Below are 26,797 nucleotides of genomic sequence, written 5' to 3' on the forward strand. Positions count from 1 at the left end.
CTGTTCACAAATTTTTTTTGCATTAAAGTATTTTATTCAGATAAGATGTTGGTATGTACAGAAGAGGATTAAAGTGTCATTGTAGACTACAAAGTGATCTATTTGCTTATAAAAGAAACAGAATCAAGACCAAAAAGAATGTGAAATAATTGTGCAGGGTCAGAGGGAACAGGGAGTGTTCCCTGTTACATCATTGTAAGGGAAGTACACTTTATAAGAACATCATTCCTATCTAATCTAGAACACATTCCCTGGTTGACTGGCAATGCCTCACCTTCCTTTCCTTCCTTCCAGTTATGTCTTTTCCAAGAAATGGAGATTTATTATTCTATAGGGCTTTAATGTAGGAGTATTGTTTCCTTCTCTGTGGCCACACCCCTTGAAAGCACAAAACAACACTTAAGCATCTAAGGTGGGTTATCTTGCCCAAGCTACCATTTCTGTAAAAGCAAATGAACAATTTTCGGTACATTGGCAGTGTACATTTTGTTACACCCCCATAAAGTAGTATAGAAATTGCCCCCAAGAAGAGTGACTTTGATTTCTCTGCTATCTAGAGAAATCTTATTTCCCTTATCAAAATCTCCAATATTTAGATAATGAGGGGGGCAAACAAAATCCAATGGTTGGCCTGGGCCACATGTATAACGCCACTCCATTACAGGTAACCTACCAAACCACTCCCTACACTTTAGTGAATATCTAACTCATCCATGTGTCATTTAATGGCAGTCATTTTAACAAGATGAGCTATTCTGTACAAAGGTCTTCAATTAATAACAGTAAGTGACTTCATACATGATTCATTGTGAAAAGCGGGAAGCAAAGGAGCCAGCCAATCCCTGAGTAGTTCAGATATAACAAAGCTTCTGTCTCTGTGTGCAAGGCTTGTCGGTTTTCTGTGGAAGAGGTAGAATCCAAAAAGGTATTCAAGTGCCGAAACACACCCATATATTCACTGAGGCAGCCAGCTTTCAGTCCCAAGATTTATGCCCCAAACTTTTTGCAGACCTTTCTGAAAGGTATCAACTCCACCATGGCTTGTTGACCAAAGCCTGTAGGGAAAGGAAGGTTTTTTTTTCGAGCTGGCTAGCCAGTTCAAATAATTACTAGAACATATCTGACGTTTTGTGTTCAACTGTAGCCAACTTTTTATTAACCATAACAGGAAAATGTAACACATTTACAAGGTAATTATTTACAAGTATGGCGAGCTTCTAACTTACTGTTTGTCAGTGGTGTGTAGTACTTTCAAGTATTTTTTTTATTTAAGTAGTTTTTTTAGGGTATCTTTACTATTTATATTTTTGACCAGTTTTACATCACTACAATCCTAAAGAAAAGTATGTACTTTTTACTCCATACATTTTCCCTGACACCCAAAAGTACGTGCTACATTTTGAATGCTTAGCAGGACAGGAAAATGGTCCAATTCACACACTTATCAAGAGAACATCCCTGGTCATCCTACTGCCTGTGATCTGGCGGACTCACTAAACACATGCTTCGTTTGTAAATGATGTCTGAGTATTGGAGCGTGGCCGTAGCTAGCCGTAAATTAAAATAAAAAAACAATGCCATCTGGTTTGCTTAATATAAGGAATTTGAAATGTATACTTTTTTATACTTAAGTATATTTAAAACCAAAAACGTTTAAACTTTTACTCAAGCCGTTTTCTATTAATTAAGATGTCTTTACTTTTACTCGAGTATGACAATTGGGTACCTTTTCCTCCACTGCTGTTTGTGAATGTGAACAAATGAAAGCAGTGCACTGCAGTTTGTCCTATTGGAGAAATTTAGAAATGGATCAATAGAGCGCAATAGTAGTGGTGTCTTTTGTAGGCATTAAACAGAGGCTGAGTCCACCATGGCTCGTTGGCCAACACCCATGGGGAAATGTTTTGGGGGGGATAAATGCTGAAAATAAGATCTGTGGTAAACACAGGCTTATGAGATCTTATACATTTTGTTCTATGAGATAACCTTCATCAGCAAACATAAGTTTTTGTGAATTTTGAAGCATTTATGTAATAACAAAAATTACGACAAAGCACATTAAGGCTGCAAGATGCATAAAGGTCATGTTAACTGACTGATAATATATCATTGAACAAAATGTATAAGATCTTCTAAGCCTGTGTTAACCTCAAACCTAATTTTTGGCATTTATCCCAAAACCCTATTCTTTCTCCATTAATTTCGCCCATAGGAATGACTGAATGAACCAGAAGTTTAACAAAGATGTTTTAAACTAACCCAAGATGGACCACAGCCTGTCATTTCCAATGGGAACAAATTAGTCATAGTGGGCAGAACAAGGAAGGAGGTGGGCAGAGCCAAGCACGAGCTAGTGAGGTCCTATTGGTGCGTTCTAACAAACATTTGCATATTTCCGTTAGGGAACGCCTACTCTGTGAAGTGCGTGTGTGCAATAACTCAATTCACCTTTGTCCTCCTTCTAAACAACACAATTTTTTACAACTTTGGCAAAGGGTAAAATCGACTAAACTTAGTCCACTCAGTTCGTAACAGATTATCTTTTTGGAACATAAAACTGTGTTGAGATCAAATGTTTCATCGATGTGAAAATGCAAGAGAATTTCGGACAAAATCCATCTCATTCCATCTTCTCCCACTGCTAGCCACTGGGCGTGGAAATGCCAAGCAGATGCTTACACTACAAACTGGCGAGCTCAATGCTGCCTGCTGCACCAGGTTATCATGACAATGGTCGCAACAACCTGGTCAAAGTTGAATGTCTCTTGCTCAGTTGCTGCCTAAGTAATTCCTATAATAAAATATGAATGCCGACAAGATACGTGGTAAAGATGGAGCTGAATCCTATGTGAAATAAATATTAGACAACCTACCAGGATCGGTCATTGTCCATTGTGTTCAGATGAATGGTCTAAAAAAAATCTCTGTTGCCAATATTTTGGAAAACCAAAGATCCAGCTTTTCTTCAAGAGGAGCAGATTAGACATTGTTTTGCTCAGAAGTTCTCCTTGTTGAAGTAGAATTTGGTCTTTCGGGGATCGACATCCGTGTATTTGACACATTTCTTTGACAAGACAGTAGCTAAGACTGCAGGGCCACACAAGAATGTGCCCACCACTGACCTGTGGACATTGTTAAGAGACCAAAATATATAGTAATTTAGTCAATGTAGGGTACACACCAAGCTATATGTTTTAGATGTAATACCACTGCTATTAACTACCAACTGCAATGTCCAAAAGTGATTTATAAGGGGAATACTGTCATGTCAAAATGTGTTGTAAACAAACTTACGTCGGATTCTCTTTGCGTACTTGTTCAAACTCCTTATCCCAGTTGGGCCTGCCATAGTTTGTTTTCTGCTTCAAACCAGTGACCACATCTGTGTCCGCATCGGCATGAACCATCACATGGTTTGCCTATGGGGAAGAAAGATAGTGAACAGACGCTACCACAACTATTGCATGTCTCACAGTGGAAATGGTAATACAGATTGTTGGTGGGTGTATGTATGCTGCCTCACGTACATGGCTCTGATCCCATCCAGTGAGGTAGAGTTTGTAGGTGAGGAAGCTTCCCATGCCTCTTTCCTCCATCTCCCTCTCCAGCAGCTGCAGCAGATCTGCAAACCACTCAAAGGCATGCGTCTCTCTGCACAACCAATAGAAGTAGATCTGCAACCAGGAAGTAAACATGAGAATGTGATTTCAAACAAAGGCATGACATGCCATGCTGGTAATAGTCCATGAAAAATGAGCATATTCACATAGATAGAATCCAAGGTTTATGTGACCTTTTGCTTAAGAAACAAGAAATGCTTGGTGTCAGCCAACAGTCAGGTGCATCATGGAATCTTTCCACTTTGTAAATGTGCTAGACTGGTTAGCAACAATAAAGCTGTCTGGTTAGTCACTTCAATGGAAAGCCATAGAGTATCAATGTGTTCCCTACCTTTCTGGTGCGTAGCTTTGGGTTGGAGTCTTTGAATTTGTACCAGATGGACTTGAGGATGGAGGCGAAGGGGGTGACTCCAATGCCAGCGCCAACCAGCATGGCAACCTCGTAGTCAAACACATCCTCACTGGCCGTACCAAACGGTCCATCTACACCCATTCTGAGGGACAGGTCAAAGGTCAAGCAATGGCAAACAGGAAGGGAGGGCAGGAAAATTTTACCAGCTAAGCCTAATTCCTATGGTTTCCAATTTAAAATCTGTGCATATGTAACTTCAATTTATCACAGAAATCCTGCATTGCCTTATCCTTATCCACTGAACTGAGGATCTTGCTAATACAGTATAAGCCATTGTCTGCTTTTCTATAAAGAGGAGTAAATTACTTGGGTCCCTCAGCCCCCTCAGGAAGCTGCTCCACAATGCTGATGAGTTTCTGGGTCCAGTCGCCCACGGAGCGGATGTGCACACTGAAGAAGTCCTCCTCGGGGGCCGAGGTCATGGTGAAGGGGTGCCACTCCAGCTGGGAGATGGCTGGGCAGTTGAGGAAGACATACTGACCCACGTCCATCTTGAAACCGTTCTTCACCAGCTGCAGCTCCAACACTTTGGATGGTCGAATAACTATCTAAGAGAGGAGAGTTGTAGAGACAGATGTTGATTATCTTTTAATGGAATGGAAAACACAATTATTGTCAATTACAAAGAAAAGTCACTTGTTACTGCAGTGCACACCTTCCTGTATTTGACGGTCTGCATGTAGCGGATGAAGCGCAGCAAGCGCTCACACACATAGAGGATCATGGGACCGATCACCCACATCCAGGTCTGTAGGGACAAGGGAACACAGGATATACAGTTTCTGAGACAATTCTCTTACCATGAGGCCTGGGATTCACAGAAGATATTTTTGGTTGTAGGTGTCATTGAGGAATCTCTTACCTGTGGGAACCCCCCTGCAAACTGGGGAACGGGACACTCCTGAATCTTCCCCCAGTCATCTATTCGATCTTTACAGAAGGTGGCATTATGTGGTGGATTGGTGGTGGTCTGACTTCGCACGATGCGTCTGTAGACAAAGGACAAGGCCATTTACTCTTGATCCAAAACAAATATTTCTACATGAAATTAATGGGAGCTGGGACTGAGAGAACCTTACCCGGCTCCATGGATGACCAGCCCAGCGAAGAAGACGATGAAAAGGTGGTGTGTGAACCAGAAGACCTCGAAGTAGCTGCGCCTGATGACCTCCATGGATGAGGTGATTATGAGGATGAGTGACAGCGTGATGATTACGCCTGTGATCCCCGCGACGCTGGTGAACACCAGGAGAGTCGGCGTCTGAGAAAGAAGGAGCCAATCAGAATACATTCAAGTCAGTCAGATGACCTCTATGCCTATATAAGACACCTAAAATGACTCTGTGCCAGGAGTTTCTTCTGATGACCAGACCTGACTAGGATAACCTCTGTACCTTAGTTATAATAACATACAAAGCATTATAATACAGTACTATATATATAGAGAGAGAGAGAAATTTGTGGAGTGGTTGAAAAACGAGTTTAATGACTCCAACCTAAGTGTGTGTAAACTTCCGACTTCAACTGTGTGTGTGTATATATATATATATATATATATATATATATATATATATATATATATATATATATATATATACACACACACACATACAGTTGAAGTCGGAATAAAACTATAGTTTTGGTAAGTCGGTTAGGACATCTACTTTGTGCATGACACAAGTAATTTTTCCAACAATTGTTTACAGACAGATTATTTCACTTGTAATTCACTGTATCACAATTCCAGTGGGTCAGAAGTGTACATACACTAAGTTGACTGTGCCTTTAAACAGCTTGGAAGATTCCAGAAAATTATGTCATGGCTTTAGAAGCTTCTGATAGGCTAATTGACATAATTTGAGTCAATCGGAGGTGTACCTGTGGATGTATTTCAAGGCCTACCTTCAAACTCAGTGCCTCTTTGCTTGACATCATGGGAAAATCAAAAGAAATCAGCCAAGACCTCAGAAAAAAATTGTAGACCTCCACAAGTCTGGTTCATCCTTGGGAGCAATTTCCAAACGCCTGAAGGTACCACGTTCATCTGTACAAACAGTACGCAAGTATAAACACCATGGGACCACGCAGCTGTCATACCATTCAGGAAGGAGACGCGTTCTGTCTCCTAGAGATGAACGTACTTTGTTTAGAAAAGTGAAAATCAATCCCAGAACAACAGCAAAGGACCTTGTGAAGATGCTGGAGGAAACGGGTACAAAAGTATCTATATCCACAGTAAAACGAGTCCTATATCGACATAACCTGAAAGGACACTCAGCAAGGAAGAAGCCACTGCTCCAAAACCGCCATAAAAAAATCCAGACTACGGTTTGCAACTGCACATGGGGACAAAGACCATACTTTTTGGAGAAATGTCCTCTGGTCTGATGAAACAAAAATAGAACTGTTTGGCCATAATTACCATCGTTATGTTTGGAGGAAAAAGGGAGAGGCTTGCAAGCTGAAGAACACCATCCCAACCGTGATGCACGGGGGTGGCAGCATCATGTTGTGGGGGTGCTTTGCTGCAGGAGGGACGGGTGCACTTCACATAATAGATGGCATCATGAGGCAGGAAAATTATGTGGATATATTGAAGCAACATCTCAAGACATCAGTCAGGAAGTTAAAGCTTGGTCGCAAATGGGTCTTCCAAATGGACAATAACGCCAAGCAAACTTCCAAAGTTGTGGCAAAATGGCTTAAGGACAACAAAGTCAAGGTATTGGAGTGGCCATCACAAAGCCCTGACCTCAATCCTACGGAAAATTTGTGGGCAAACCTGAAAAATCATGTGCAAGCAAGGAGGCCTGAAAACCTGACTCGGTTACACCAGCTCTGGCAGGAGGAATGGGCCAAAATTCACCCAACTTATTGTGGGAAGCTTGTGGAAGGCTACCCAAAACGTTTGACCCAAGTTAAACAATTTAAAGGCAATGCTACCAAATACTAATTGAGTGTATGTAAACTTCTGACCCACTGGGAATGTGATGAAAGAAATAAAAGCTGAAATAAATAATTCTCTCTACTATTATTCTGACACTTCATATTGTGGTGATCCTAACTGACCTAAAACAGGGAAGTTTTACTAGAATTAAATGTCAGGAATTGTGAAAAACTGAGTTTAAATGCATTTGGCTAAGGTGTATGTAAACCTCTGACTTCAACTGTGTGTGTGTGTGTGTGTGTGTGTGTGTGTGTATATATATATATATATATATATATATATATATATATATATATATTCCAATGGCCAATAGCTGCTAGGGTCAAATCTATGGTGGAAAGCTATTTAGGGGGCTGTCAATGTTTTGACCTCTAGCTGAACCAATCCTCCCATAACGAAGTGTAAACTGATATTTTAAACTGTAGTACTGTGTGTTTTAATTGTTTGAAACTTTATGTACTGCTTTTTTGACCAGGTCTCTTGCAAAGGAAATTTTTAATCTCAATGAGACTAACCTAGTACAATATAAATAAAATTAAATACAAATTGTAATCCGTACAGTGGTTGTAGAACGGATTGGGTTCAGGAAGGTGGTGTTTCCTGAGTCATCCAGGCTGGAAAGGGCCATGCTGAGGTCATCATACTTCCCAAGCCTGCTATTATAGTACCACTCCACATTCAGAAAATGGGCAATGGTGTGAACAGCTGCACCAAAATGAGGAAAAGAAACAGCAACATTTCCATTAGGACATATTTGTTCAACAGGATAATTCCACACCCAAATTTGACATCCATTTAGGGCAATGAAGGTTAATTAGTTGGTCTCCGCAGCAATGTTCCAACATCTAGTGGAAAGCCTTCCCAGAAGAGTGGAGAATGTTATAATAGCAAAGGGGGGACCAACTCCATATTAATGCCCATGATTGTGTAATGAGATGTTCGATGAGCAGGTGTCCACATACTTTTGGTCATGTAGTTTATCTTGAATAGTACATCTCAAGATACTGGAGGAATAATGTTCCCATGTTCTATCAAAAGTGTCACATACAGTGCTGTGAAAAAGTATTTCCCCCCTTTCTAATTTTCTCTACTTTTATATGTTTGTGATACGGAATGTTATCAGATCTTCAACCAAAACCTGGTACTAGATTAAGGGAACCTGAGGGAACCGATAACACAACAATTACTTACTTATTTAATTTATTTCATAAACAAAGTTATGCAACACCCAATTAACCCCCTTACACACATCCAGGTCCTGAGACAGAAAAGCATCCCCAAACCATCACAATACCACCATGCTTGACCGTTGGTGGAATGCAGTATATGGTTTTCGCCAGGCATAATGGAACCCCTGCCTCAGGATTTGGACGACTTGCCTTAACAGAAGGATCCATGAATTCTGCTCTGTATCAGATAATTCTACAGGAGAATGTCAGGCCATTCGTCTGTGAGCTGAAGCTAAAGGGCAGCTGGGTCATGCAGCAAGACAATGATTCAAAATACACAAGTCTACAAGAAAATGGTTAAAAAGCAACAACAAAATATATGTTTTGGAATGGCCTAGTCAAAGTCCAGAACTAATCCCAATTGAGATGTTGTGGCAGGACATGCTTGAAATGTCACTGAGTTAAAGCAGTTCTGCATGCAAGAGTGGGACAAAATTCCTCCACAGCAATATGAGAGACTGATCAACAACTACAGGAAGCGTTTGATTGCAGTCATTGCAGCTAAAGGTGGCACAACCAATTATTGAGTGTAAGGTGGCAATTACTTTTCACGTAGAGGCATTGAGTGTTGCATAACTTTGTTAATTAAATAAATAAAATAAGTATATATTTTTTGTTATATGTAAACTCAAGTTCCCTTTATTTAATACTAGGTTTTGGTTGAAGATGTGCTAACATTCAGTATAAAAAATATGCAAAAGTAGAGAATCAGAGAGGGGGCAAATACTTTTTCACAGGACTGTTTGTTTTCTAAAGGCTGGGTTGTTTCCTTTGTCCTTCTTGAAACAGACTTTGTGAGGGCTCTAGTCTCTCCGAGGCCAGGACTTTCCCATATAACACAATACACCCTAAGTCAATATTTAGCTTCAGTATCCCTTTATCTAGCATAAGTCAAGGGGTGAAAAAGACAAAGATAGATTTATTATTGCATATGCCTTCCCCACAATGAGAAAGTGTCATATTTTGTGGTGACTAAATAAAACTGGTAACAATTTCACATAAATCTTGCATGTTTCATAAGTACTGTTGACTAAAATTGAGTAGAGTATTTATCTCTGCAAAAGGCTTCAGGTTAGGGGTTTTCAGCTGCTTATCTGACCAGCAAGCAAGTGTTCCATACCTGTCATCAGCCCAATCATGTAGGCCACCAGCTTGTGGAAACTGATATTTTTGTCCAGCTGTTTTCTCATAGTTCGCCCACAGCACTAAAACAGCAACACAAGAACGTTCAAGAAAAATCACAATGAAGATGACAATCAAAGTCAATTAAAGGCCATGAACCTTTATCATCTATTTGAAAAACAATTCAACTATACAAGTCTGTTCCATTATAGGTGTCATCAGACAATATGACTACGCAGTCATTTACAGAACACAGGGAATTACAGCCACAATATTCTCTGATGACAAATTAGACACTTGCACAATGAATGTCCCCACCCTTGGCCCAGCCCTTGGCACTAGAAAGTCTTACCATGAAGGAGCCTCGAATGAGAGACAGCAGGTTACGACACACGGGCAGCAGAATCAGCAGGCAGTTGAAGTTGAGGACGGCTGCAGGGGCTCTGGCCCAGGCCAATGCAGACTGAAAGCCCAAAGACACCCATGTCAACCTGTGTAATGTGTTATCCTATACATACTATCTTTGACATCTGTCCTATCATTAGGAATGGTGTACGCTACAGGTAGACCTCAATTAAAACTGCAATTATATAGAATTAAAAAACTCAACGGACATCGGAAAATTGCATACTTGTCCTATTTAAGTCAAATGCATGGATCATTGAGCACATACTATGTTTATACTACCTAAGGCCTAAATAATATGGTAAGACTCACCCCTAAAATGTGGCGTGTGTAGAAAAACTGATCCCCCAAGTCGTAGAAGAAATAGAACCAGAGGAACAGGAATATATTGATGGCCATCCAGACCACCTGTAAATCCAGCCAGGAGGAGGTCATTACCCAAAACAGCAGGATCGTGACTATTGTATGTTACTTAATTGTATTTATTACTCCTAAAAATAACATATATTTTAGGGTTTCAGTAAGGCTAACCCTAGTTATATTATTTTGTGCATTTGGAGAGATATTGCGCATCTGGGTCATCACTCAGATGGGCTTTGTCTGGCAGTCCAGATAAGAGCCCAAATTGTTTTTATCTCATTCATTTACATTATAGAATAATTGTAGCCTACACTGTCGAAGATGATTAAGGTAATACTCATGTTCTTACCAGTATGAAGGATGACAGTCCATGGTTAATTATCCAGTTGCCCATTTTGAAGGACTTTCGCCATCCACCAGTGACGCTACTGGTCTTTACATCGTTACCTGTTGTTTTTATGTAGCGTATGTTCACACCCCGCCTATTTAAAGTCAGTCACTAGTCCAAGTCATGACATGAGGAAAAGTACAGTCCATAAAATTGCATTACTCAATGAGTAAAGTAATCCTTTGTGTTTGTTGAAAGCGAAATGTCAGCATGTCATTCCTCGCGTCTGTGGAATGAGGAAGAATTGTATTTTTTTGACTGAATGTTGCTGGCTCTTGGGCTCCAAGAAGAGGGCGGTTTTTTGGACAATTGAGAAAGAGCCAGTCCGCCCGACTATATCCATCTCTGTCTGCATCCATAGGCCTCACGTTAACTTTCCCATGGCTCTATATGTTTTTTGGAAAGCAATATCAAGAGTACTAGTACATTTTTTAAAGACAAAATATGATTTATATTACATCATTTTAAAGTAAAGTAACAATGCAGTGGTTAAGGCACTATCTTCATATATTCTATAATACTTTCGAAAACAGTGGCGTACCGCAGTTTCGCGGGCCCAGCCAGGTCTGGTTCATCCCAATTGTTTTAAGTGAAAGACGGACAATTTATGTCAGCCGGGCAAGTTGAGCCTGCTCTGTGGTTGTCCCATTAGGCAGGGGATTTTTTAATACGTTTTTTACCTGTTACACTGGGATAGCAACTTTTGGTCAGGGTGAGCAGAGCACGAGCCATTTCATCCTATTGCTCCGGCCGAGATACTGTACACTGGGCTGCCCGTGTAAACGCAGCCAAAGTGATAAATCAGTTGCTAAACGGTTTAATATGGGCTATGATGAAAATAGAGTTTTCTAATCAGGTCACATAGTTTTAGAGTCCTGGAAAACACCTTGCCCTGTAGGGAGGATGTAAACCCTGTAAAACTGCATAAACGGTGTACTTTTTCATATGAATTCTATTTAAAAACTAGACTAACAGGGGACTTTCCATTACACAGGCAACTGTGATTAGTCAATATAACTAACAGGGCTGTGCTTGTTTTAAACAGGGTTGCATCATGTAGGCCCAGGAATGGGAATGGCCTGTGCCCAAAACCCTTAAGTTATATTCAGTCTAGCCTGTCATTACTATTTGTCGATTTGATTTATTCGTCAATAATGTTGGATTTAAAAGGCCTAGGTATCCTAGCCAACCGAAGTTTGAATATAAACCACATTTTATCTTAACACAGATCAATTGGCTTAGGCTATAAACACAGTATGATTGATTTGCAGTCTTCAGTTTTAAAAGCCCATCTGCCATAAATTGTCCTTCTTTCTCTTAAACAATGGGGATGACCCAGAAAGACAAGTTCCAGGCTAGTTCTTCTGGAATTCCTTCCCGTTTTTCACCAACAAAACAAAAATCTTTCTCTCTATCAGCTGGGCAACTTTAGAGCAGGCTCAACTTGTCCAACAGCTCAGTTCACTTGCCCCAGGCAATAGTGCAACCCTTAAGGTCCCTGCTACAACTTGGTTCAGGAGTTTTGCCAAGGGACCTGTGGTGCCAGCGCTGATGAACACCTCAGAGCGTTGGGCCAATAAACGAAAGGTTGCTGGATCGAATCCCTGAACTGACAAGGTAAAAATCTGTATATTTCAGTTGAATGCATTCAGTTGTACAACTGACTAGGTATCCCCCTTTCCTTTCATGTTTACCTTCCTATCTATAAAAGGTTTTTCGGAAAGCTATACCATAGGCTACTATTATAATAATTAACGACATAATATGATATATATATATATATATATAACAGCATTTTTTATTCAACAAATTTACATTCAAGTAACAATGCAAAAGATAATGCACTTAAACAGACCATACAAAACAAAAACAGGGATTAAATGCACTTCAACGCTACAGACATAAGGTACCAATAAGGCATCAAGTTCTTTATATTAAGTCCTCATTGAAAGTAAAAAGATATGTTCTGAATTGCATTTAAATTACAATATATTTACAAGGACAGTGTGATTACATAAGATCTATTGGCTCTTCAACCCACTTCAAAAGGATCACTGTGAGACTCAATTTGCCTTTTAACCACTGTGTTTGCAAAGGAAAAAAATGAAGGGCAAACTGATACTACACAGCCAGATACTACACTGAAAAAAAATATAAACGCAACATGTAAAGTGTTGGTCCCATGTTTCATGAGATAAAATAAAAGATCCCAGAAATGTTCCATATTTCTCATAAAAGTGCACAGATTTGTTTACATCCCTGTTAGTGAGCATTTATCCTTTGCCAAGATAATCCATCCACCTGACAGGTGTAGCATATCAAGAAGCTGATTAAACAGCATGATCATAACACAGGTGCACCTTGTGCTGGAGACAAACGGCCTCTAAAGTGTGCAGTTGTCACAACGCAATGCCACAGATTTCTCAAGTTGAGGGAGTGTGCAATTGGCATGCTAACTGCAGGAATGTCTACCAATGCTGTTGCCAGATAATTTAATGTTAATTTCTCTACCATAAGCCACCTCCAATGTCATTTTAGAGAATTTGGCAGTACGTCCAATCGGCCTCACAACCACAGACCACGTGGAACCACGCCAGCCCAGGACCTCCACATCCGGCTTCTTCACCTGTTGGATCGTCTGAGACCAGCCACCAGGACGGGACGAAACTGAGGAGTATTTCTGGTCAGTAATAAAGCCCTTTTGCAAAGAAAAACTAATTCTGATTGGCTGGGACTGGCTCCCAAATGGGTGGGCCTATGCCCTCCCATGGCTGTGCCCCTGCCCAGTAATGTGAAATCCATAGATTAGAGTCTAATTCATTTAGTTAAATTGACTGATTTCCTTACATGAACTGTAACTCAGTAAAATCGTTGAAACTGTTGCGTTTACATTTTTGTTCAGTATAATACAAACCATTCATTACAGTGGGTGGAGTGGGGTATGAGGAAGGTAGCTCGGATTTCATCTAACCTTTTATTTCCCCCATCTTACATATGGGCGTGCAGATGAAAAAGAACCCTAATGCAACGTCTGGAGTTTGTTCATTAAGTAAACCCCCGAGAACTAAGCAGGGGAAGTCCCAGTTTAAAGGGCAAATCAGTCCTCTAGGGCCGGAGACACTTGGCATGCTTCCCACACACCTGGCCCCACTGTATCTGACCCTGTGCTGCTCTCTCAAGGCTGCCTTTGTGCATCACACTGGCATATCTTAACAGAGTACATTCTTTGGACTCCCTTGACCCACTGTCTCTCTACCTGTACAGTAGATGTCCAGTACAAACGGTGCACTCGTCAGTAGCCCATTTCCCATTCAACAACAGTGATGTAACATTGTCTATATCATGGCTTATCTTTTTAAGTCCAAGGCTCTGCGTGCACGTGTTATTCTAAAACGAGCAGCATCGATAAAATCATGGCACCAATTTGAAATGCGCTTAGCTAACCACTTGAGACCAACTTGTCCTCTGTGCACCGCAGTACAGAATGAGCTGCTCTGTCCATCTCCTAATCTGCACCACTCACAGTATAACAGTCCTGAGTGTACATAGCCATTAGTTCAGTAGCTGCACCAAGCAGTGGCCCTATATCATCAAATCACAATGTGGGGCCTTCTCAAGCCGCCTCCATGTCTTCAGCGATTGCAGTCTCGTGCTCCCCCAGCTGGCTGGTGAGGTCAGGGGGTTGCAGGTCTGGCGGCTCCAGCGGCACCAGCACCATGGTGGCAGTGGTGGAATAGGAGTGGGGATGCCCCTCCCCCGCTCTCCCCACACCCCTCCGACAGCAGCAGACGCAGGCCAGGCAGTCGTGCACGTTGTGCCTGAAGAGACGCCGGCACGGGTGGCAGAACTGGTAGAAGAGTAGCATGAAGAGCACGGCCAGGCTGTAGCAGATGAGCAGCTGGGCCACCAGCAACGGGGCGCACACGTACGAGTAGAAGTCTGACTTGTAGAAGTACCAGAGGGCGATGAGCACGCTGTTCTCCAGGAAGCGTCCGCCGTAGTAGGCGGCCAGGCGGCCCCAGTGCTGCTTCATCTCGATGAGGTCGCGGTGGCCCAGGTCTAGCTGCACGGCCGACCAGCAGAAGACGTTGATGCAGGCGTACAGGAAGGTGACCAGCGACAGCACCACCGTGGTGCCCAGCTTGCTGAAGTTCTTCTCCACATTGTCGGGCAGCGAGGCGCGTCGAGACCAAAACTCAGCCCAGGGCTGCAGGAAGAAGAAAAGCAGGTTGCCCAGGCCCACGAGAATCACCCAATAGGTGAGCGCGGAGCTGAACAACACCAGGGAGGTGACGCGTGTGGCGATCTCCAGGCCCCGCCACAGGATCATACAGAGGTAGGCGGCTGGGCGCAGCCGCACCTTGTAGTCGTCGTAGCGGATGTTGATGGCCAACACGCTGCACACCAGGGCCCCGTAGGTGATGGAGATGAGGCAGATGACCATCAAAGTCACTGGAATGAACACAGAGACAAAAGTACTCGTTAGACCCTCCAAAACAGCAGCATTCGCCATGAATGCCATCAAGAGGACGCTTACGTCTGATAGGGAGGAAGTACTTCTCCTGGATGTTGGCGTACAGCTGCAGGGTGAGCTGGGGTGTGGATCCCAGGAAGGCCTGGATGACGGCGGTGCGTTTGAAGGCGTTACGGTGGGTGGCAAGCTTGCGCTCCGAGTGGCCGATCTCCCACTCCATGGGCGTGGCCTGGTCCTTCTTCAGCTTGATCTTCCTGGAGATGGTCACATACGGCTCCTCCTCTTTACCCGCTTTGAAGTAAACCACCAGAGCCTCAAAACACCTGAGGAGGAAAGGAGAGAATGGAGTAATACCACAGCCACCAGAGGGCAGTACAGGCTGACAAAAAAAAGAAAACTAAGATTGGAAGTAAAAAAACTAATCACATGATTTGCATTATCATTCAATATTTTCATAAATAAATATTACATTTTGCTTCATATTTAAAATGTAAAAAAATGCAACATTGCTATATGGCTCCAAAACATCTACTTTGGACATGGGCTTAGGGGAGAGAACATAGACAGGCTAGCTACTAGTATTCTCTTCCTGCTAGCTCAGCTGTGGGCTGCTACAGGACACCACATCCAGCCGTCAGCCATTTACAGACGGTGGCTGTTGTGGTGCTGGAGAAATCACGTTCGCTGTGACCTTACAGTGCACAACCAAAACAAGAGCCTCTCGTCTGACTTCAATTCTCTCGGAAACAAGAGACATTTGGGAGGGGCCCAAGCCACCCCTCATCTCTCCAGTGGTACTACTGGTAGCCTATGCAAAAAAAACTGTTGGAGAGTTTTATGACTGGTCTACAGATGGGAGGCGGTAGCGGTCACAAGACTATGATTTTCTGATTGATTTCCAGGGAAGCTTGGCATTATAATGCAGCTAAGAATGCATGCTGGAGTCAGACCAGCCAGCAAGAAATTCAGGTTCTGAATGACTAAGAAACAATGTATTTCACTTAGAGGAAAAAGCACAGCTGTGGAAAAGGTTGGTTGACAGAATCAATATGCCTGATGTCCACAGCAGCATCTAAATGGTACCATCAGCCGAAGCAAAAAGTGCCTACTGCCAGGTAATTACTCCCTGGCCATAAAAATCACTTTGCTCTCTGCTTAGGCTACCAGTACTTGTAAAGAGTACAAAGTAAAACACACATGCAATAAGGAACTACCTTAAATCTGTAGTAGCTTCATCCATTTTTGAACTTACAAATTAATGATATGTAGCCTACCCAGAGATTCTTGAATATAACTTACAAATGCCTCTTGAGCTTAGTTCAACTGTCATACCCCATCAGAACCCAAAATATAAGCCTGTTTTACTCCAATGTAAATAAACATTGTTTAGCTTTATAATTTTATATCATGGATGGTCAAGTCCTGGCATCCATAGCTCTGTCTATGAATTTGAGTGGTTACATTTCTCCAGCCTCATTCCTCAGCTTTTTAGCAAAACAGTGGCGGTGAGATTGCTTTTTATTGTTTCAACTGCTGATTGCCACTTTAAGACATGTGCTGCAGTTCAAGCAACCGTTGCAGTGGTCTTTCATCAAAAAAGCCACAAGGGTAGTTTCATCATCAGGAAATCCTCTCAGCATGCTCCTTGAGAGACAGTAGAGACTCTCACCTCGTTCTGGTTAACAACCGTGATTTGGCATAACACCCACAAGATGCATTGGGGCTAAGGACATACAGACACCAACCTTTCTTCATTGTCTGTAAACATCGTTTCAGTGCTGCATGCTGGGAAAGGGAGATTGCTATCAACTAAGTATGTAGCTACTTTTGCCTCAGGGGAGGAATATATTCTCTCAGAGACAAGCTGTGACAAGGTCCACTCAAGCAGGGAACCAACCTGACACTACAGGGATTCCCAGATGGCCATGTTACACAACATCTTGTCAGATTATCTAAGATATAGATTGCCAGACACATTCATATAGTGAAACTGTACTTTGTGTTAAGTTTACAGATATGCGAGTAACAAGACAAACACTACCCTGTGAGGTAGTCCTTGCCTATTACAAGGTAAAGCAAGCCATGCAGCCAGCAGCATTTCAACCCTTGGTCGGAGTTGCTAAGAAACCTGCTATATCGAAATGCGTCAACACCGATAATGATCTGTGATTTTATCATCCACCAAACTCCACAGGAAGTGCACAGCTGATAAGAAAAAAAAGTGTTATTGTCACATACACTAGAGAGGTTCAGTGAAATGTGCTGTTTTACAGGGTCAGCCATAGTACTACCCCGCCCCTGGAGAAAATTGGGGTTAAGTGCCTTGCTCAAGGGCACAGAGATTATTTTCACCTTGTCGGCTCAGGTATTCAAACTAGCGACCTTTCGGTTACTGACTCAACACTAACCGCTAGGCTACCTGCCGCCCCAAGATCAGCGCAAAGCTCAGATGGGACAGTGGGAGTAACTAACTAATGCACAGCTGTTTCTCTAGTGCAGGGGTCTCCAACAGGTCGACTGCGAGTTACCAGTACCTTGCAGCCCACCTAGGAGTAGCTCACCAAACAATTCTGAAGTATATGCAATTTTCACGTTCTACCGCAAACTGACATAAACAAATCTCCCAAGTAGGCTATCAGACACCGCAAGCAGACAGAAGAATGTGCCTATTTGAAAACTATATAAAAAAAAGTGTAGCTCGCAAGATAATTTTTTTAAAGTAGCTCTCATACCACAAAAGGTTGGAGACCCCTGATCTAGTGCCTCTCTGTTTGACACAGTTAACCATCCACTTAGAAATAAAATAGGGTTTGAGGCAGGGAGTTAATGATATGAAGCTTCCTGCCCAAGGGAACCACATCTCCAGACAAGCCAACCTCCAGAGTATAATTATAGAACTGTGTAGCTGTAGCACAACAACCCTGAAACCAAACCTTGATCTGGTTCTACTGGAAACTGAAGGGCTGCTTCTCACTGGTTACCACAGTGGGGGAGTAGGGGAGCAGGGCTGTTAACAGTGTGCCAATGTCATGTGCTGGCTTGGCAAATGCCTGCTAGTCAGTGACTTGATTTGTCATAAAGCTGTGGTGCTCAAGTACTATTTGAGGAGGTCCGGTCACAAATTTCCTAGGTATTAAAGGTCCGGATGGATAATGTAATTTATCGACATAGCAACAAACCTAGTAACCTCCAACTGTTCACACCCCTTTAGCTGGAAGAGAGAAAATGTTGCAGTTTTAAAACTAATTTTCTGCAATTCAATGCATTCTTCCATGTCTTATGTGTGTTTATATGATACCATGGGTTGAAGCACAACCAAGTTTTTTAAAAATGACAAAATCTTCCTTGTCATTTTTTTTCTTATTTTTTTCGGGGCCCGCCACCCTTATTGACCCCATTCTGGATCCGGTCCACCAGTTGAGTATAGGGGCCATAAAGGGTGCAGCCAGTACAGCCAAAGAGATCATGATAAAAATGACCTTTGAATTGACAAGATATGCGCTGTAAAAGTAAGGTATTCTGGGATGTATTCTAATCTTAGGATATATAAAATCTCTAAAACATTTAACAATTTAAAAAGCATTGATAGTGTGTTTTCATGCAGTAAACCTGCTACTCTAGAGGAATCTGGAGGGATATGACACAGGTCACTGCTTCCACATCCGTCAGAGGCTCCGCTAGAAATTTGAATACTTGACACAGTGGTTTCTTCCACACATGGCTGATAGTCACACTTCACTAAATGGATCACATTCACCTCACAGATTCAAGGCAGTTCCTTGATGTGGAAAATGTTCAATGCAGAACGACAATAATGAATTATAGGAAACACTATTATTCTACTTTTCTGGGTCTTTTGTTATCTGTAATGTTATCCATTGTACACCATATGGAATGGTAAGTCACGCAGAGCTAAAGACAACATGCCAAAGGCCTACTTCTTGCAGTGTTAAAGGGCCACACCCTCAGCTATCTACAAGGTCTACGGTGTAGAGCTGGGACGATAAACCGGTGTTGATAATTGGTGACCACTTATCGCAGACATTTTGCTGATATCATTTATTGTAGAGAAACATGACATTTGAAATTAAATACGTTTGCTAATATGGGTGATTGTTAATGTGACAATTTATGGCTACAACCATTAAACTACTAGTAGTTTAAAAGATGAATACTATCTTTGCACATTAATGTTATATACTTATCGTTAACACATCAATTCACAGTGCTATGGATTTTTGCCCATATTGTCCAGCTCTACTACAATGGATCAAATATTAGTCAAATCCAAGGTACGGTTGACAAACCAAAGCTCACCAACAGTGTCACTCAAGATATGCCCCGTTTCTAAACAGCTACCAAAGACTCCCCTTGAACTTTATTTTGCAAGTGACAAATGGCTCACGGTTTGTTCAACAGGTTTAGCTAAGAGTGATTTGTATTTAAAGAATTAAGTGAGGGGACTTTCAGCGTTTGAGCAGCAATGGAAGCCTTCAAAGGGTGGGCATTTCACACCAAAGCAAAAGGAGAGATATGGTTCTCTAATTTCAGCCAATTAGATATGTGAAACTAATTAAATAAAAAGTGTCTCATCAAAACTAAGACATACATTTCTGTATACCAATGGCATTGACCTCAAAATGGGGCCCCACTCCTTACAACTTGTCACTTTGCACTGACAGCTCAAACCCAATTAGAAGTGGGTTGACACAAAGAAGCAGCTGTATCTACAGTAGACTACACGACTGGCATGTCTGACAAAGGAGTAAATGAGAGGGTCCATCTGAACATTTACCCACTTCACATCTGGTCAAACAGGTTTGAAGAGGCAGGAAAACACACGGCCTAATTTATAGGATAACTGAGTAAACATTGTAGAGCGTTTCCTAGTATGCCTGCAGTACTGTAGCGGGAAATAAAGTAGTTTCGTGAGGGCTCATGAGTGCAGTATGTTGCAAATACTGCGTCCAAATTAAGTATTTTTTTACTGCAGTAATTTTGCAGTACACTGCAGTTGTTTAATTACTGCATCCAAAACACCACAGTCAACTGCAGTTACTGCACTTTTACTGCAGTGTCAAAACGGAAATATTTTTTGTAAGGCGGGGTATAGTGTTCTACACTATGTCAGGCAGTAGAACGCTCATATATAAACCATTTTACACATTACCCTCTCTCCTTCGAGAAGCATCTTCCCGGACAGTCCCACCTGACAACAGGTACGCTTCCCCAACACCCCGCCCGAGACCACCAAATTGGAATGATCTCACCAATGTAGCCGGAGAGAGAACAGCTGATTGGGGGCAAGATTCTACTGTGCAGAGGTGAGCGCTCTACTGCCTGTACCACGAACGCCTGGGCGGCAGTAGACAACTCACATTACAGTACAACTCAGCACTATGCTTCAAGTCATCCTAGTTGCGGTCCGAAGCTACTCAGCACTGTGATTACTTGTGGTACTATACCTACCTAATAAGTGGGCCCAGGAGTAGTAGATGCAAGAAGAGGACGAGGGGGCGGTCTCTTCCTAAATCTCTATGAATGAATGTCAGCGCCAACTGAGTCAATACAGCGGGCACCAACATGAAGGTGATGGTTGACCCCATCCAGATGTCGTCATCGCTCTTGTGGTAAACGTTGCAAAGCACCGCTGCGCAGACAAACTCTGCACAATACAACAATGTGGCCAACACCACGCTGAAAGGGGGCTGAATGTTACTGTGGTTGACAACCAACATGACTCCATTTTCAGAGGCGGTTTCATGGTGGGATTGCTCGACGTCAGAGATATTTTCGACGTGGTCGCCCTCTTCTGCCATGGCCCTCTCACTGAACAAAAACAACGTCAGATAATTGAGAACTGTAGGGCGGATGGATGGCTCCGTTTTAGGCAGGAAAGTAGGCTATGGATTGCAGTGTCACATTGTATCCTTATGCAGACATAATGTAGCAATTTCTTCAAACAAATCAGGTCAGTTTTATCATTCATGAACATATAAAGTTTGTCGTTAAATGTTTGCTTCGGTAGGTCCTGTGCTTTCGTCAAATTTCAATACACAACAATAACTCTTTACAGTTCAGCATGACGCGCTCTCTTGTGCTTATTTTCATTCCGTTTACAGACAGTTTCGACCATGGCCACTATAAAATAAAAACAGCATCGTATCTCTCCGGTAGCCTTCCAAGTCAAGACCGGGTGGTTGTACGTGTAAACACCAGTCATTGTCAAAGATTTGCATTGCGCTCGAAACTTTCTTTGCCAAAGACATGCATGCAGCTGATGTCCGCCTGCAAATGTTGTGCTCAGTGCCCCCCATTTACCCCCAAAGCGACGTCAAATGTTGTATCCTTATCAACACCGAAACAATCCATCCACTGTAGTGTCCCATTGCAAATTTGAATGTTTTCGTTAGCTCCGCTAGTGATCAAGAAAGCAAACCATGTGTCTGAACAGGTCTCCTATTTTTTTTTTTTTTCTAATTTGTTTTCTTTCTATGGAAGTGTTTGTAGGGTAGGGGCAGTGCTGCCGCTCTCAGCCCCTGGGTCCTAGGACCGGTTGGCTCCTTCTTCTATGATATAATGGAGGCCCCCAAACAATCGTGTAACTGTATGCCGCCACCTACTGTGCTGGAATGTACGATCAATCATGATCTGCCCAATTCTGCACAACCAAAATTATTTAAAAAAGTTTTAGAACACCAACTCATTCAAGGGTTTTTATTTTCTTTATTTAGACTATTTTCTACATTGTATAATAATAGTGAAGACATCAAAACTATGAAATAACACATATGAAATCATGTAATAACCAAAAAAGTGTTAAACAAATAAAAATATGTTATATTTCAGATTCTTCAAATAGCCACACTTTGCCTTGAAGACAGCTGTGCACACTCTTGGCATTCTCTCAACCAGCTTCATGAGGTAGTCACCTGGAATGCATTTCAATTAACAGGTGTGCCTTCTTAAAAGTTCATTTGTGGAATTTCTTTCCTTCTTAATGCGTTTGAGCCAATCAGTTGTGTTGTGACAAGGTAGGGGTGGTATACAGAAGATAGCCCTATTTGGTAAAATACCAAGTCCATATTATGGCAAGAACAACTCAAATAAGCAAAGAGAAACGACAGTCCATCATTACTTTAAGACATGAAGGTCAGTGAATACAGAACATTTCAAGAGCTTTGAAGGTTTCTTCAAGTGCAGACGCAAAAACCATCAAGCGCTATGATGAATCTGGCTCTCATGAGGACCGCCACAGGAAAGGAAGACCCAGAGTTACCTCTGCTGCAGAAGATAAGTTCATTAGAGTTAACTGCACCTCCGATTGCAGCCCAAATAAATGCTTCACATAGTTCAAGTAACAGACACATCTCAACATCAACAGTTCAGAGGAGACTGCATGAATCAGGCCTTCATGGTCGAATTGCTGCAAAGAAACCACTACTAAATGACACCAAGAAGAAGAAGAGACTTGCTTGGGCCAAGAAATATGAGAAATGTGTTCTTTAGTCTGGAGTCCAAATTCAAGATTTATGGTTCCAACCGCCGTGTCTTTGTGAGACGCGGTGTAGGTGAACGGATGATCTCTGCATGTGTATTTCCCACCTTAAAGCATGGAGGAGGAGGTGTTATGGTGTTTGGGTGCTTTTCTGGTGACATTGTTTGTGATTTATTTAGAATTCAAGGCACACTTAACCAGCATGGCCATCACAGTATTTTGCAGCGATACGCCATCCCATCTGGTTTGGGCCTCCAGGCTGTGTAAGGGCTATTATATCTAGAAAGAGCGTGATGAGTGCTGCATTAGAAGACCTGGCCTCCAAAATCCCCCGACCTCAACCAATTGAGAGGGTTTGGGATGAGTCGGACCGCAGAGTGGAAAAGCATTCCAGGTGAAGCTGGTTGAGAGAATGCCAAGCGTGTGCAAAGCTGTCATCAAGGCAAAGGGTGGCTACTTTGAAGAATCTCAAATATAAAACATATTTTGATTTGTTTAATACTTTTTTGTCATTACATGACTCCATATGTGGTATTTCATAGTTGTGATGCCTTTACTATTATTCTACAATGCAGAACATAGTATAAGTAAAGAAAAACCCTTGAATGAGTAGGTGTTCTAAAACTTTTGACCAGTAGCATATATAATAATAATAATTCAAAACCAAATAAATCCCTAACTTCTACCCCCTCTCCTCCCCAAACCCATTAAACTTTATCTATATGATACTAAAACACTCCACCCTTAGGATTGTTCAGCATATAAACAACCATTTCAACAGTAACATCTGTTACCCCCAATATCTATTTTGCCGTCTCCACAATAACCTTCAACCTGGCATTTTGATATTGATAACCTTACCAATAGAAGCTATTAAATCAACTTGATTCATTATTAAAGTGTCCTTTGATTCCGCACATTCATGAGCACAACATTTCTGAACAGGCCTCAAAACCCTGCCAGGACCATGAGAAGCATCAGCCCTGACAGTAGGTCCACTTACTACAGGTACATCCATGTAATCTCCATCAGTCCCCACTGTAGTTCTACCAATCTGTTTCACGGCCTCTTCATATGACACATCATGACTGATCCTATATCTCTGAGCTTCTCTATCCTCTCTCTGTACCTGGCATCCACCAATATTCTGTGCTGTGGAAGCACAGAATCATCTAGAACATGGGTAGGCAACCCTGGTCCGGAGTGATGCAGGCACTTCATGTTTTGGATTTAACCAACCTGTAAGACCAGGTGTGTTGAATTTAGGCAATCACTGAACTGATCAATTTGCTCAGTTGGTCAGGTGTGGTGCGTAGTTGGAACAAAATCCTGCAGCACCCGTGGCACTCCAGGAACAGGGTTGCCTATCCCTGGTCTAGAATGTCATTGTTTGCTGTAGGGTTAAGATTTCCCTTCACTGGAACTAAGCCCGAACCATGAAAAACAGCCCCAGACCATGATTCCTCCTCTACCAAACTTTACAGTTGGCACTATGCATTGGGGCAGGTAGTGTTCTCCTACCATACGCCAAACCCAGATTCGTCCATCAGACTGCCAGATGGTGAAGCGTGATTCATCACTCCAGGGAATGGGTTTACACTACAAAAGAGTCCAATGGCGGCCTCCCTGGTGGCGCAGTGTACTGCAGCGCCAGCTGTGCCACCAGAGACTCTGGGTTCGCGCCCAGGCTCTGTCGTAACCGGCCGCGACCGGGAGGTCCGTGGGGGGACACACAATTAGCCTAACGTCGTCCGGGTTAGGGAGGGTTTGGCTGGTAGGGATATCCTTGTCTCATCGCGCACCAGCGACTCCTGTGGCGGGCCGGGTGCAGTGCGCGCTAACCAAGGTTGCCAGGTGCACGGTGTTTCCTCCGACACGTTGGATGCGCGCTGTGTTAATAAGCAGTGCGGCTTGGTTGAGTTGTGTATCGGAGGACGCATGACTTTCAACCTTCGTCTCTCCCGAGCCCGTACGGGAGTTGTAGTGATGAGACAAGATAGTAGCTACTAACAATTGGATACCACGAAATTGGGGAGAAAAAAGGGGTGAAATTCAAACAACAAAATAAAGTCCAATGGCGGTGAGCTTTACACCACCCCAGCCGGTGCTTGGCATTGCACATTGTGATCTTAGGCTTGTGTGCAGCTGCTTCCCTTTTTTCTCCCCAATTTCGTGTGCGGCTGCCCATTTCATGAATCTCCTGATGAACAGTTCTTGTGCTGAGTTGCTTCCAGCGGCAGTTTGGAACTCGGTAGTGACTGTTGCAACCGAGGACAGAAGATTATTACGCTCTTCCGCACTCGGCGGGCCCATTCTGTGAGCTTGTTTGGCCTACCACTTCGCTGCTGAGCCGTTGTTGCTCCAAGATGTTTCCACTTCACAATAACAGCACTTGATTGGGGCAGCACTAGCAGGGCAGAAAAGGTGGAAAGGTGGCATCCTATGACGGTGAAAGTCACTGAGCTCTTCAATAAGGCCATTCTACTGCCAGTGTTTGTCTATGGAGATTCCATGGCGGTGTGATGAATTTTATACACCTGTCAGCAACAGGTGTGGCTGAAATAGCCAAACCCACTAATTTGAAGGGGTGTCCACATACTTTCATATATACAGTGCATTGAGATCAGTTTAGAAAGATGAAGAATGAAACTCTTATTATAACAATACTATGGCCAGCTATATACAGTACCTCTCAACCTTTCGTAAAGTGTACTATGATTAACTGAATGCTCTCTTTCACAGTGCCTGTGTGTTGTACAGGGCAGGAGCACAGAGAGATGAGTTGTCCTCAGTTTCTCATTTTAGGCTCCACTACAACTACTAGGACAGACCTGACCTGTTACAGCACCACAGCTATGTGGAGCACTGCTATGTGGAACCCTGCTATGTGGAACCCTATGTTACTTTTACTAGCGTTGCTATGTGAAACCCTGTTATGTAGAGCCCTGCTATGTGTAACCCTGCTATGTGTAACCCTGCTATGTGGAGCCCTGCTATGTATAACCCTGCTATGTGGAGCCCTGCTATGTGGAATGCTGCTATGTGTAACCCTGCTATGTGGAGCCCTGCTATGTGGAGCGCTGCTATGTGGAATGCTGCTATGTGGAATGCTGCTATGTGGAGCCCTGCTATGTGGAGCCCTGCTATGTGTAACCCTGCTATGTGGAGCCCTGCTATGTGGAGCCCTGCTATGTGGAGCCCTGCTATGTGTAACCCTGCTATGTGTAACCCTGCTATGTGTAACCCTGCTATGTGGAGCCCTGCTATGTGGAGCCCTGCTATGTGTAACCCTGCTATGTGGAGCCCTGCTATGTGTAACCCTGCTATGTGTAACCCTGCTATGTGGAGCCCTGCGATGTGTAACCCTGCTATGTGGAATGCTGCTATGTGGACATGTGCAGTGGGAGAGCCAGGCTAGCTCATATCCAAACATTGAAGGGTTGCTGGTGTCCATGACTTACTTTCACTAGTATAACAAGTGCTCTGAGAGTCAGGAAGCAAGTTCAGGGAGTGAGTGTTTTAAGAAATAAACACAACTAAATACAAAACAAGAAACACAAAAAACGCACAGACATAACACTGGAACAGAAACAATAACGCCTGGGGAAGGAACCAAAGGGAGTGACATATATAGAGCAAGTAATCAGGGAGGTAATGGAGGCCAGGTGAGTCTGATGCTGCACAGGTGCCGCGTAACGATGGTGACAGGTGTGCAGCATAACGAGCAGCCTGGTGACCTAGACCCCGGAGAGGGAGCACTAGGTTCTGTATAGTCCAGGGGTGTCAAACTCATTTAATAGAGGGCAGAGTGTCTGCAAGTTTTTGTTTTTTCCTTTCAATTAAGATCTAGACAACCAGGTGAGGGGAGTTCCTTACTAATTAGTAACATTAATTCATCAATCAAGTACAAGGGTGGAGTGAAAACACAGACACTTGGCCCTCCCTGGAATGAGTTTCACACGTGGCCAGAAACCAGTCTGGTTATAGACTTACGATAGCCATGACACACATAGTGTTGCATTTGGTTTACATTTCAATTTGGAACTAAGTTTTACAAAAAAAAAAGACAAACGAAGTCACATCTTTTAAATGAAAGGGACCCCAGGGGACCGTTTATTGTTTTCTCCGGCTGAGAGGGATCCCATCTGCTTCTTTTGGCTTTGCCTTTTGGTCAGTGCTAAAGTGGTGTCTTTAATTTAATGTTGACTTCAATCTGGCCAATCATTTGAAACTATCTCTAAACTTGGAATTAAGATGTTGTGCTCAACAACAGAGAATGTAAAATGCAGACTGTTGTCGATAGATTTATCATCACAACTAATGTTATATAAACCATCTAATT

At 42.7% G+C, this 26,797-nt stretch overlaps 2 protein-coding genes across 2 annotated transcripts; both read right to left on the minus strand.

Annotated features, from left to right (window-relative positions):
- Window positions 1-11: 11 nt before the first annotated feature.
- Window positions 12-10,842, minus strand: LOC110504932 (NADPH oxidase 2). The gene is made up of 13 exons (XM_021583812.3): window positions 10,445-10,842; window positions 10,048-10,143; window positions 9,683-9,793; window positions 9,329-9,413; window positions 7,539-7,684; window positions 5,112-5,293; window positions 4,895-5,021; window positions 4,688-4,780; window positions 4,339-4,580; window positions 3,952-4,114; window positions 3,528-3,674; window positions 3,295-3,419; window positions 12-3,122 (listed from the first exon to the last, which is right to left on the minus strand). The coding sequence occupies exons 1-13, from the start codon at window positions 10,487-10,489 to the stop codon at window positions 2,996-2,998; spliced, it is 1,689 nt and encodes a 562-aa protein (XP_021439487.1). The 5' UTR covers window positions 10,490-10,842; the 3' UTR covers window positions 12-2,995.
- A 1,409-nt stretch (window positions 10,843-12,251) lies between these two features.
- Window positions 12,252-21,550, minus strand: LOC110504933 (endoplasmic reticulum membrane adapter protein XK). Its single transcript, XM_021583813.3, has 3 exons — window positions 20,427-21,550; window positions 15,021-15,280; window positions 12,252-14,935 (listed from the first exon to the last, which is right to left on the minus strand). Exons 1-3 carry the CDS (start codon window positions 20,774-20,776, stop codon window positions 14,097-14,099), a joined length of 1,449 nt encoding a protein of 482 aa, XP_021439488.3. The 5' UTR covers window positions 20,777-21,550; the 3' UTR covers window positions 12,252-14,096.
- Window positions 21,551-26,797: the final 5,247 nt, after the last annotated feature.

This window comes from Oncorhynchus mykiss, chromosome 25, assembly GCF_057628025.1.
Source record: "Oncorhynchus mykiss isolate SJ-2025 chromosome 25, ASM5762802v1, whole genome shotgun sequence".
In the NCBI taxonomy this organism is placed as follows: domain Eukaryota; kingdom Metazoa; phylum Chordata; class Actinopteri; order Salmoniformes; family Salmonidae; genus Oncorhynchus; species Oncorhynchus mykiss.